A 13,124-nucleotide genomic window follows, 5' to 3' on the forward strand; every position below is an offset into this window, starting at 1 on the left:
ATCAGGCGCTGAGTGACTATTTAGTCAAACATTACACCCGTGAGGTAAACAGTGTGTAGAGGTTGCAGCACGAATAATCTGATATGGCACACTTTGGTAATGACTCCACATTGGCTTAATCATTCATTTGGTTAGTTAATTAAAAGCAGTTAATAGTTATACATGTCTTACAGAAAAAAAATGTCTTCAAAACTCTTGAAAAAGGCCACACCAGTGTTTCTGTTAGTTTTTTCCATTGCTTGAGTTGTTGTTCTTCTAGACCGTTCAATTGTGTCTTCTGGCCAAAAACAACTTAAAAATGCAATATCTAAAATGTGCATTTAGTTCTGTTAGGTCCTGGGTCCTATGTCGTTTTTTTGTGTTGCTATACTACCAGAAAGAAGATCCACGTTATGCAAGCATTGTTTTTTACGCTGAACCAAACAACACCGGCATAATTGTCTGTGTTGTTTGTGATTGGTTGTAGTGTTATCCAATTGCGTGAAGGGAGATTTTCAAATGCACGTTTGGTGCCGCCCCTCGAGATGGGCAACTTTCATTACTCAATGCCAGAACCTTAATCTTTCAGATTTGGGTCTGGATTTCCAGGCTACAATTATGCACACATGCTTCACATTACCAGTAATACGGGCTACTAATACAACAACCTTTTCTGTTCAATTAGCTGCTAGGGAATAGTGTGCCTTGCAGAGGTTTGTCATTCCTTTTTACCACCTACATTTTCCCATGGTCCGTGGATTCGAACCAGAAACCTTTAATCTTCCAAGGACTTTATGAGTGGTTTAGCATTACACATCTACAACCTGCGAGTTGCATGTACACTTAGTTTACAATACTGCTGACAATTTTATAAAGATTGTTTTGAAATGATTTCCAATTTTTCAGACCACCATTGTTTTCACAATACCATTGTTATATGGAAATGTCAATGTGGTGAAGCTTGAGATTTGCATTATATAAGAAATGTATTACTGTACTGTATCATTTTCACTTCACTTTTTGTCAGAGGTATTGTTGGTGTAGTTGCATTTGTGCGGAAGTAATAGTGTCACTGTGAGTTGTGCTTTGCGTTCAATGCTAACGCCAGCATGCTATCCCGCTCACAATGACCATGTTCCCCATATTAGTTTAGTGTGTTGGCATGCTAACATTTATTAATTAGCACTAATCACAAAGTATAGCTGAAGCTGATGGACATTTTTTAGGCATATAGTAATAAATCACAGTCAACCAAAATTTGTTTGTAGTTAGCTGAAAAGTAAACGTTTTAAAAAAGACCAGACCAACTTTACATTTTCCTTTACACAACATTGCTTCTCATGTGCTCCCTAAATAAGATTTTCTTTGAAACTTTTGATCTCAAGTGAAATGCATGGGGAGAGCTTTTGAGCTTGTTCCATCCGCGTGTGAAGGTCATTTCTTTTTAACTTTGAGAACGCACAGCCAGGCCAAATGAGTGTGAAGTTCATTCAAATTAAAACACTGTGGACAACTCTTCGCCAGCACACCACGCTTTTTTTGCCTTCATCAGGGTAACTAGAAAGGTGTTCTTTTGAACAAAAGACACAATTAAATTTGGAGTTTTTGCAAGTTGATCTTTCATATTTTACTAAAATAAATGAAACCAAATGGCAAAATTCAAGGTAGGAAATCAATGTGATAACGGTCGAAATTGACGTACCTGTACATTATTCAATTTTCAGTTAATGGGCTGAAGCACAAAACACGCAAATACAATGAATTAATATCTTAGCTTCCATCAAGAAGACGTCTTAATTGTTTTATTACAGCGCCCTCTCTGATCACCAGAACTCTCAGGTCCAGTCTGAAAATAGGTAGACCTATCGATCTACAGGTTTAAGAAAAAAAACTTTAGGGGGAAGGGGAGAGGAAAGGACAGTGCACAGGGAGGATGTGTCCAGTTCAGGTCCCTAGTGGAGGTTTTCAAGTGGCTGGGCACTCTGTCTGTCCTGTCAGCCCTGAGCAAAGACCCCATCCCAAAAAAAAGAATGGAAGAAAACTCCCAGCTAGCATCACACACGGCTGGCCAGGGCCTCACTAGCAGTCCACTTGTCTGCTCTCCCCTCCGCAGAGCCTTCACAGGAGATGGGAGGAATACTAAGAGAGCAGGCATAGATTTTCTGCTGGGGGGTGGAGAAAGAGTGGGAAGGCTGTTGGAGGGTGGTGGGGTTGACTGCCCACATCAAACTCCCCTCCTTTTCTCTCACCCCTCTCCCTATCTCCTCCTCTCCTTCTCATCTGCCTGGCTCTGGAGGGACCCTCTGTTTGTCAGCCAGGCAGTGGAGCGTCTCCCTCTAACCCCACCTCCTTCTGGTTTTCTGTCTTTTCCGCTTTCTTTCTCAGTTTCTCTCTCTCTCTCTTTCTCTATATCTAAACCTCCACCTCACTCCCCTGCTTCCCTTGTCTTTTTACAATCCCTGTTTCTTGCTTTCCTCAGGTCTGTTAAATGGCCTCTTCACTCCTCTTTTAATGAAGTCAATAAAGTCCAGACCATAGAAGGCATTCAACAGGATGGGGTAGTTTTGCTCACAATGCAAAGCAGTGGGAGTGATGTTGGGAATTTTATTGATGCAAAGAAATTCTTTGAATTACGTTGTTAAAAATACACTGAATTACTGATAGCTTGTCGGCAAATGAGAGAAACTGGAAATGACTGACCAATAAAGCAATGCAAGGTTTGTGCACTAGTTCAAACATTGTACAATTTTAAATGTAGCTTAACTGTACTACTGTAATGTTACACTGCAGCTGTGTCCGTGTGTAGCCTTGCAGTGCAAAGGCTACACATGAACTGTCCCTTAAAGGGGAACTCAGTTGATTCTACACATCAAAGTATACAGGTCTTGGGGGAGAAGCTTTTTGCGGCTTCTAAGGAAGCTGAACAAAATCTGATAAATTGCCTCAAGAGATGTTACACAAGTCCGCGTCATCCGGAGCTGAAGACCACAAGTTTGAAAATGGAAAACAATCAGTTGGTGTAGAGTTAGAGCTTACCCAGAGTGTAGCCTGCTCCTTCTCTCAGCTTGAATATCAAACCAAACTGTTGGTGGTTCAGTTGGAAAACAGATTTTTCACAAAAGAAAAATGCATGGAATGCTTAACCTCATTGACGGAGGTAAAAAGAAAATATCTCTGTATCAAACTGTGTCTCTTTTTAACTGCTGTTGCCTCACAAAACTCTTTATCCAGAGTTAATACACTATTTTGGTATGACACATTATTTGTTAATTTTAATAATGTAATTTTCCAATGCTGCAAGCGCTAGTCAACTTCCACTCTATTAAAGGAGAGGCAAAAAACTCAAAGATGAAAATATTGGACAAATAGGGGAACTTGAGAAAACATTGTTTGTTTTTTGGGTAAAAGCCTCCCATATTCCAATCTGAATTGATCAATGCTCATTTTCTACTCATTAGATGTCCCCTTCCTTAATCCTCACATCTCTCACTCTCTTTCCTCGGTGCCTGTCTCCTTTACTTCTCGTCCTGCTACCCTGCCTCCTCTTCAGGGCCAGTCAGCCCAAGCTCACTCCACACGTGTGCTGAGATTAGAGTTGGAACGTGGGGCTCTATTGATTTCTGAAGCTGTGAGATGACAAGTTGGGTCTCAGATCCACCCTGTTTACATCTGATTCATCGCAGGCCACTTGGGGTTTCATGGACAGAAAAGCACCAATATTTCCCTTGTCTGAAGAAGATGGTTGCCTGTTATACTGTCATGCTGCGTGCACTCTATAGCATCTATGTCTTAAAGACGAATTCCTTCAAGGAAGATTGTTTCTCATTTTATTTGCTACTGACAGCACTCCAACTTTCCAAACAACAGAGCTACGTGTTGAAATCGACCGGAATTCTCCTTTGAGTATGCTGTTGTTTAGGTTTGTGTTGGTGAAAGTGCTGGGGGCTAGTCCATTGTGGCACACCACTGAGCTGCCAGGTCATGTTGTAGTAAATGCCGAAACAGAGAAGATGAGTCACAGTGGCAATTGGAGGAGAAGGCCCCTGTGGACAAAAGCCATCATGCCTGCAGATGTAGCCTGCAGCTGGGGCAGGTGGATCAAACTGCCACAACAAGGGAATTGCTGGAGATATGGTGCATGCAGGGGACGCATCAAATAGATAACTGCTATTCATCGCCATCCCATTAAGAAAAAGTACCTATACCACATAGGTACCTACAAGTACCTATACCCCCCCCCCCCCCTTCACCACAAACAGGATAAACCATGGGTGAGGTCCATCTCGGGAGGATCAGACTTGACAACCTTTTCTGATCTGTTATTGTTTTATCAGCTAAACCCCTGACTCTGTGTGACCTTTGACTGCTTAGCTTGTCTCCTCTTATTCTTTAAGGAATCTGACACAGAAAGAAGTGTCATTTATGATGTATATTTGATTTGCATGTATGTGTTGGTTGGACACATGTAACAAACATGCATCTGTTTTGTTAGGCTTTCTGTCTTCATCCACTCTTAAGGATTCTATGCATCACTGGATGTATAAATCCATCGTACACTGGCTGCTGGTGTCACTGAGATGTGGACATTAATGTCTGACAGTTTATTGACTGGCCTGCCAAGGCTTGTTAAACCAACTGGCAGCTTTTCCAAGACCAAAGCCTACATTGCATCCTTTTGTACCAACAACAAACTTCCTTTCTCCCCTGCAGCTATTTATCTACCTTTCAATTTGTGTCACCTTTTATTTCTCGCTATTGTTTTCAGCTGTCTTCTTTCCTGACCCCTGGTCACTCTTGAATGATGCATGTGGATTTCTGGCAGCTTGCTGGGTTTTTATTTTCCTACCAACATGCCACAATTCTATGATTGACCCATAGCTCTCTTTGAAGCTTTCCTGCATCTCTATAAACATCTTGGGCAACATCAAAGAGCAAACATAACAGGGGGGCAGGGTTCAACTGGAAGCCACTGCGATTCAAGCACTATCCCTCCTTTCCCCTTTTCTTAGGGGTCTTGTTTCTGCGCTAAAGGAGAGGAATAGTGAGCAGCGGGGGAAAGGGAAGGAGGAGGAGGGAGCGTCTCTCCCTGCGTTTGTGTCCATCATGTGTCATGGCTGCTCTTGGCTTTCATGTTCTGTCTGGCTGAGTCTCCTGCTCCAGCAGTCTGTTTCCTTGCTGAAAATCTGTGTCCCTCAGAGGCAGGAGACGCGCTCTCTCCTTTGCATCCATTTCAGCTCAGCTCAGCTCAGCAGAGCTGGGCTCTACTCTCACCTTGCTGACACCAGCTCCTCAGCAGACACCTCCTCCCTGCATGGGCTCAGCTGGCTGACAGGCAGCTGTCTGTACGTATAAAGCAGGAAGAGGACACACACTGTACTCTGAATCACCATCAATGCCTACTTTTCTAACACCTTTGCTATCGCCACGTCTTTGATCAAACCTTCAAACCTCAAAATAAAACAGGTTATAGTATTTACGTATTTTGTGGGTTCATTCGTGTTTTTGCTTGCATAGTATAATTATTCTCATTTTATACAAGTGCGGCTAATTGTTGAGTTTACTATAGTGGACTTAGACTAAAACACTTGAGAAGTAGTCAATGTTTGATTATCGGGGGGGGGGGGGAGAAAATTCAGTCACCGGGGCCCAAAACAAGCCAGTGGCTGATGAAGACAAATGTGCAAACACATGTTGGCAGAATTGCTTTTTGGTTGAGCTACGCTCAGGAGGGCGGAACCAGGAGTTGTGATTTATAGTTGTGTGCTGTCCCTGGACCACCACTGTCTGCTGCCTCCCACTACTGTAATCACCATGTGTGTCTATTAGAATTGTCCTGCTGCCCACAGTGCATCACCTCAGCCAAGTTGAGAGGAAAGGAGAAGTAACGCTTACCAGTGATAGTCCTGTTATTCAAACATGCTTTTTACAAAAGAATGATACAGAGAAAGGGTGGACAGCAAAATGACACTGCTGTTGATGTGATAAAGGTCATTTATAACAATGCTGAAATGTCGAGGGGTGAAAGTGAAGGAATAAGGACGGACACAAGTGCTTTTTTTTAGTGGGACATGAATGGCTTTATTGGGATACTATGATACAATTTCATCATTCACACGAAAGCTTCTCAGCCTTTTATTATTTAAAGACCTCCATTAATACAACTTAGCTAATAATTTAAGTAACATTAATCTTGTTTATGTGCTTTTTATGCAGCTTCACCTCTGGATTTCAAAACACATTCAGTCTTTTTTTACGTTGCGTTATTATGTCCTCCTACATAACATTATCCGCATCCCTCCAGACCACTCTAAAGTCTGCTGGTCTGGATTCACATTGCTTTGCCTTGGGCATTACAGCATCTCCTAGTGGGCAAACTGCCTGCTGATTTCAGTTGCATGAAAATCTATCCTTTGAATAATGTGATTCAGTGAATAACTTCTGATACCTTGACAAATAAGAGAACTGGACTTATAAGGTGGATTTCTCTGCAGTGTTTCCATTGTGGATCATTTTGCTTTGCTGTTTTATAGTCGGATTGTGTGCGTAGCTGACTGCCCGCAGGCTGTCAAAACATTTGTATCTGTCTCATCAATTACAGTTTTGTTTAGTGCTAATAAACTTTTTTTACATAACTGGATTTATTATATAACTAACTGGATTTATTTTTTATTTCTCAAATTAATTATTTGTTATCTCTACCTAAAAATAGGAAATGAATCACCTTTTGCTTCTTCATGATAGCTCTGAACCGATAATGAGATCTGAGACTGAGCTCCGGCCACTGTCATTTATGCTGTAATTGGCCAAAGGGTGTAAAGGGCAGCCATGCATCTTTAAATACAGAGAATTAAGTGGTTTACAATGACAGGATTGAGAGGACGAAATACAAGTAAGGCTGGCAAAAGTCACAAATGAAAGAGAGTTTATGAGCTGGTTTATGAAACAACGTACATTACGGCCACAAAAAGACACGGTGATTATCACTCAGATGAATAAATGCAAAATCCTTCACCTGAGCATGATTTTTTTTAACAGTAAATCTTTTAAATCAATTTGTTTCCACCAAGAAACATCTCAATGACCTAAACTGTATATGAATAAACTTAAAATTCCAATAACTTAATTATGTATTTACACACAGTAAACAAGTTGTTGGCAGCATTGCAGGTGTTTTAAATGGTTGAATCACGGGTCACATCATGCATGATTGAGGTAATACAGAGGATGGGGTTGTGCTGTTCACACTGATATCATGGCTCATTAGAGAAATTACCCTGGTCTCAATTGATATCTGTGACCACAAGCTTAAGTGGTTCAGACTGAATTTGTTAGACATTGATTTCTAAGGCTTATTAACGGCTTGAGTATCTCACTATACAGAGAGATGTGAAAACAGGATTACCTGGAAATAGAGGTATTGATTGGGTCAAGAAACTGGGGCTTAGATTTTAAATTCCACCATGGAGACATATTTGACACAAAAACAATGTTGACTGAAAGATATGGGAAAATATTCTGATGAGTCACAAATGCCCTGGCCATGTGTTTAAAACAATACAGATTATTTCCTGACTATCTTGTTATACTATCATAAATGAACATTATACAGATGATTGCTACTCCAGATACTCTTAAATAAAGGTGAGGTGGGTTTCTGTGTGAGGAAGAGAAAAACAGTAAAGGTAGTAAAAAAAAGCGATGCCACGATGTACAAAGAAACTTGTAACTATAGCTGTAACATGGCCTAACTAAGACAATAAAGATAGGAAATAAGAAATATATAAAGTAAAAAAAACTGAATGAATAAAATAAGAGGTATATACATTTAGTAAAAATGGTTTTAAAAAGAAAGAAATTGATTATTCAAGAGAAATTAATGACAAATTTATGAGGTAAGTGAGAAGTTAAAGTGACAAGTTACAAGGTAACGTGACATGGTATGATCAACATTGCGTCTGGTACATATGTAAACAGTATAGTATATGATTTGGGAAGACAGTATAACATGTCAAACATATTAAATTATATACATAAAATAATGATTAAGTATAGTATGAGGTATACAATATGGTACAAGGTGCAATGTAATACTAGCATAATACTATAATAATTTGGTAATGTAATATAGCATGACATAATATAGTAGGCCTGTAGCAGCAGTATAACGAATAATAAGAAACGTGTCATTTTAGCTGTGACATAACTCGGAGTAAAAACTACAATAATCCACTCTGAAAGATAGTGGAGTAGAAGTAAACAGTAGTGAGTCCTAAATGTCCAGTAGGTGGGAGTGTCGCTGCATGTTTCATCCATGACAGTCCATGGTTTCATCTAGCCTCACGTAACGTCATGACGACAACCCGGAAAGAAGTCCAACATTTATTAAGGCCATCTTTCTTAACTACAGCGAACGTTAGTGCGTAGCTTCACCCTAAATGCACAGCTACAACAAACACTCTAGCTACTTTTACAACGTAAGTTACCGTTGTTGAAAGCTTCGTTTCATCATAAAGTTGTCTTTAGCTTCAGTGTTACCGCAGTAAAGTCCTTTATGTCGCTGTTTTTCTCGCTAACTGGCTAACTGCTAACGTTACATCTGTTTTGACAGATACTGCCGGTGATTCTGCACCCGTTGTGCAAATCGTGTTGCCCGTGGGAAAATGTTGTCTAGCAAGAGAGGATCCTGGTCCTTTGTTGTACCCGCAGTACTGACCTTCTTGTTGCTGGATGCTGTTGCTTTTGTACAGGCGAAGGTAAAGCATGTAGCTGCACACCTGGTGCATACTTTAATAAACTGTTAATAGTGACATTCATAAATAGATTGTTGACCAATATGGCCCCTTCCCCTTTGGTAGATTCCTTTTGTTCTGTCTCTTTACCTTTTTTTTTTTTTTTTTTTTTTAATTTTAATTTTTTTAAACTTCGTTGAAGAGACTAAATATGTTTAATTCATCTGCAATATAAGTATTGAAAGAGTGGAATAAAATGTTTTTTCACTGTGTAATATATTTATCGTATACTATTGCTATTTTGTTTATTTAAAGGTCCTCAGTAGCCTGAGTATTTGTGTTTTTCTGTTGTCTTTTCCCCATTATTAAACTAAATTGAGACAAATGCAACCAACAATATAATTAGAGTACTGTATAGGTATGTAAAGCTCTCAAGTGCTATGTTTTATCAGCTTTTTGTTGGGTCATTCAGATATAGATGAAATATGTTGTTTGACATTGAAAAATGTAGGTTCTCTCACATATTTATCAATATATGAAGTCTGGTCAGGGTGGATAATTGAGAGCAAGAATTCCTGGTGTATCCAAATAATACTTTTGTAAGTAATGTAAATTGAGGGTTGATAATATCAGCAAAAAAGTATGCAGTATGCAGGCAAGACCAAAACAAATGCACCATCTTTCTCTATTTTCCCTGCTGATAGTAAAGCTTGCATTCAAGTATTTAGGGTTCTATAAATTATTGGTTGGACAACACCTGTAAAACATCTTAAAGGATCAATTTGACTTTGTTAGGTGCTTCTCTAATCTAATGTAATGTGGCAATTCAGAATTTTTGTGCCTTTCAAGCTGGAATAACAGGAACTTTGTTTACATGCCAAATTGTTTGCACAACTCAGTTTGGTTAATAACGGAAAGAAAGGGCTAGTGTTATGGGGTAAACGGATAGGTGAGCTATAACATTCAAGTAAGCAGTGGACTAAGTTTAAGGCAACTTAAACCCAATTTTCTTGACAATTACAGAACTTTGAGGATGTTCGCTGCAAATGCATCTGCCCGCCATACAGAAACATCACTGGCCACATATATAACAGAAATGTGTCCCAGAAGGATTGGTATGAAAACTTAGACTTTCTTTAATCTTGTTTTTTGTACAGTAGAGAGACATGATTAAAAATGTTGCATCCATCCTGACACAGTTACTGTATTACAGTAACTGCCTCCATGTAGTGGAGCCCATGCCGGTGCCTGGCCATGACGTGGAAGCTTACTGCTTGTTGTGCGAGTGCAAGTACGAGGAAAGAAGTAGCAACACCATCAAGGTACCACTAGCTATTCAAAACAAAAATAAAGTTTGTAACAATGTCAGAGAGTCAATTTAACTCCTGCTTTTACTGGCCCATATTATGAAGGGTTAAAGGTTTTTTTGATACATAAAACTGAAATAATTTTACACCCAACATGGTTATCACAATAATTAATAACTAATGCAGATAATAAGATTTCAGTGCGAGGTTCTGTTCAACAACAGCAGGAAGCAACGTTGTTAGGGATTTCAAATTACGTTAGTATTTCTAAATGTTTACCATTCGGTCCGTTCCAGGTTACTATCATCATTTACCTGTCTGTTGTGGGGGCACTGCTGCTCTACATGCTGTTCCTGCTGCTGGTCGATCCTCTTATTCGCAAACACGACGCCTACACCCAGCCACTGCACAACGAGGAGGACTCTGAGGTAACCCTTCAAACAACTATCACTTGTGATCAACACATACAGTACATGATTACATTGGAGTTAAATGTGAAGTTCTTGATTTGTTTTTTCATGTGTTTGTATGTTCAGGAGATGCGTCCTCCAGTTGACAGTGCTCAGGCCAAAGGAAACACCGTGCTGGAACGGGTTGAGGGAGCACAGCAGCGCTGGAAAAAGCAAGTCCAGGAACAGCGCAAGACAGTTTTTGACCGCCACAAGATGCTTAGTTAAACCCTACAGGTGACCGTAAAGCCAGTTTAGAGTAACTTCCCTGGGCTCGGCGCTATTACTGTCACCAGCTGCACTATTACTAACCTCTTTGTCATTCCCATGCACTGCACCCCCTACATATGTATTTCCGTAGAAATTTAAACAAACTCATCTTAACAGACGTTTTTTTATTTGTTATATGTAACATTTTAGGCTAAAATTGAGTTTTGAAAAAAAACTGCATGTTTGCCCACTGTTAATAGCTAGAAATCATCTCATTTCAGCATTTTGCATTACAACATATTTTGAATGCGTTGATAAAGTAAAAACCATATTTCTCAAAAGTGAGACTTAATAGCTTTTCAGCTTCCTGATGATCATTTGTTTTGTTAGCTTTTTGCTAATTTGGTATAATAAGTTATTTTGCATAATGTGTAAAGTTATCTCAGAACAGGTAAGCTTTATGTTTGTGAATGGTCAGTTTAGCTATTTGGGTAGAAAGAATTCCTTACTTATGCTATTGTGAAATATTGCTGATTCATATTACACCACTCATAATTTATTTATGTCATATTAACATTATTTATTTGTCACCCATTGCTGTACATAGTAACCTGGACATATTTAGCATAATTTGCACTAAAAGTTTAATTAAAGGATTGTAAATTTAGGCTTGTAATTTTAAAGCTCCAATATGTGCCTCTTTTAGTTTCTCTCCTTGTGTGGGGGAATGTGTTACTTTAAATTCACAGCATGTAAAACATAACAGATTGTAATGTATAACAATTCATTTTGGCGGGTAAATCGTTTAAGGCCACATTTTTGTCCTGTATTTCACAGTAGCGTTTCAACATACTTTTCCATGCAAAGAGAGAAATAGAGAATGGGGTATACGACAGCTTTAAAGCAATCCTCAGTGTCATTTATTCTCTGCCACTGGAGATTGTTCTAAATTAGTAAAGCTGCAGATAATGGGCTTGCTTTCGGCCCTCATGTGTATCATCATGTCAGTGAATTCTCCCTGCGTCCTACTGCTGGAGATGTCTGTTAGGGAAAGTTTATTATGACACACTGACTCACGTTACCTCACTATGTGAACTTCTGAAGTTTATTTATATTTATGGATAGTGTTTTGTTGAAGTGTTTTTGTTTAGTTTATTTTCATATCACTGGTATCCATGTTTTGTATTTATATTTATCTCCAACCTAACTGGAGTTTTGCACCACTCATGTCTATACATTCGGCTTGATGTGAAATTAAAAAAATCCCCCCAAAATATATAAAGTAAGGTGTTTTCTTTCATTCCTCTGCATGTTTGCTGCAAGAGTCACTGCTTTGGTTGATTGACAACAGGGGGTGACAGAGTACACAATATGTGTACTCTCAGCGTGCTCTACTCACGTACTGCTTTTGGTGTGGTGTTCAGCTTTTGGGAAACAAACAGTTTCTCCTCTGTCATACTAAAGATTATGTTTTCAATTAGGAAATGCATAAGCAGTTGTATCCTACATACATCCTACTTGTTTTTTTTTTCAAATAAGTAGCACTATCCAAACTAATTTCTATAGGGCTGGGCGATAGTTTCATATTATCATTTGTCAACTTAGCAGCTTAAATTGTGCCATGATATAAGCATTGTTTTATATCCTTTTATAAAATGTTCTGGTCCAAATGAATTATTCTGTTTATAAGTTGATCATAAATTCACAAAATGAGGTGTTGAAGTTCTCAATTTAGATCGTAGTATTGTCCAACACTGGACATCAGTTTGATTTGTATATATTTTTCTACATTGCGACACACATTGGTAACACAGTCAATTTAGCACCTTCAATTTAAGCACTACATAAACATTTAATAATAGTTTAACACTCCATAGCCTAGGCATTAAAATTAATAATATACAGTATTTGTCAGCAATTATTACTTCACCTATAAAAACATTTTATAATATTACAACTGTGTTTGCCTTCGTTATATGTTAACACACAAGCCTCCATGTATAGGTACCCTACAGGAGGAATTATAGTATTTAACAAATCAATGCATACATTTTTTTATCTGCGTACATTAACCATTTAATAAATGTTTACTTGGGGAGTGCTACTTAAGTGGAACTAAACATTTAACCCATCCCTATAGTTTTGGCAGGAAGAATTCCTGAAAGTTTGGGATAATGTAGCGTACTTTCTCAAATGGTCTCCTTAATCATTTCTTGGTCCTGTAAAAAGATTTTCACCTGCAAAATGTCACATTAAAGGCACAAACATCTATGTGTTTTCCCTTCCTGTCTGTTCACTATTTTTTCACAGTTTAGGGTTCAGCACCAGTGTCCAGCACCGGAGTAGCTGGGTCTGTTTGGGAAGGGTGTGGCAGGTTCAGGAGGCTAGTGGCGATATTATGCTACTGCAAGCCCTGCAAACTGTCTCTCCCTTTCTTTGTGCTCTTTTCA

General features: G+C 38.9%; 1 protein-coding gene across 1 annotated transcript; it reads left to right on the forward strand.

Moving 5' to 3' along the window:
• The first annotated feature begins 8,315 nt into the window (after positions 1-8,315).
• Positions 8,316-11,340, forward strand: tmem9 (transmembrane protein 9). The gene is made up of 6 exons (XM_034877073.1): positions 8,316-8,453; positions 8,588-8,732; positions 9,732-9,823; positions 9,922-10,030; positions 10,312-10,443; positions 10,552-11,340. The coding sequence occupies exons 2-6, from the start codon at positions 8,640-8,642 to the stop codon at positions 10,690-10,692; spliced, it is 567 nt and encodes a 188-aa protein (XP_034732964.1). The 5' UTR covers positions 8,316-8,453; positions 8,588-8,639; the 3' UTR covers positions 10,693-11,340.
• The last annotated feature ends 1,784 nt before the right edge of the window (positions 11,341-13,124 follow it).

The sequence above is a fragment of the Etheostoma cragini genome, chromosome 7 (assembly GCF_013103735.1).
Source record: "Etheostoma cragini isolate CJK2018 chromosome 7, CSU_Ecrag_1.0, whole genome shotgun sequence".
Taxonomy (NCBI): Eukaryota; Metazoa; Chordata; class Actinopteri; order Perciformes; family Percidae; genus Etheostoma; species Etheostoma cragini.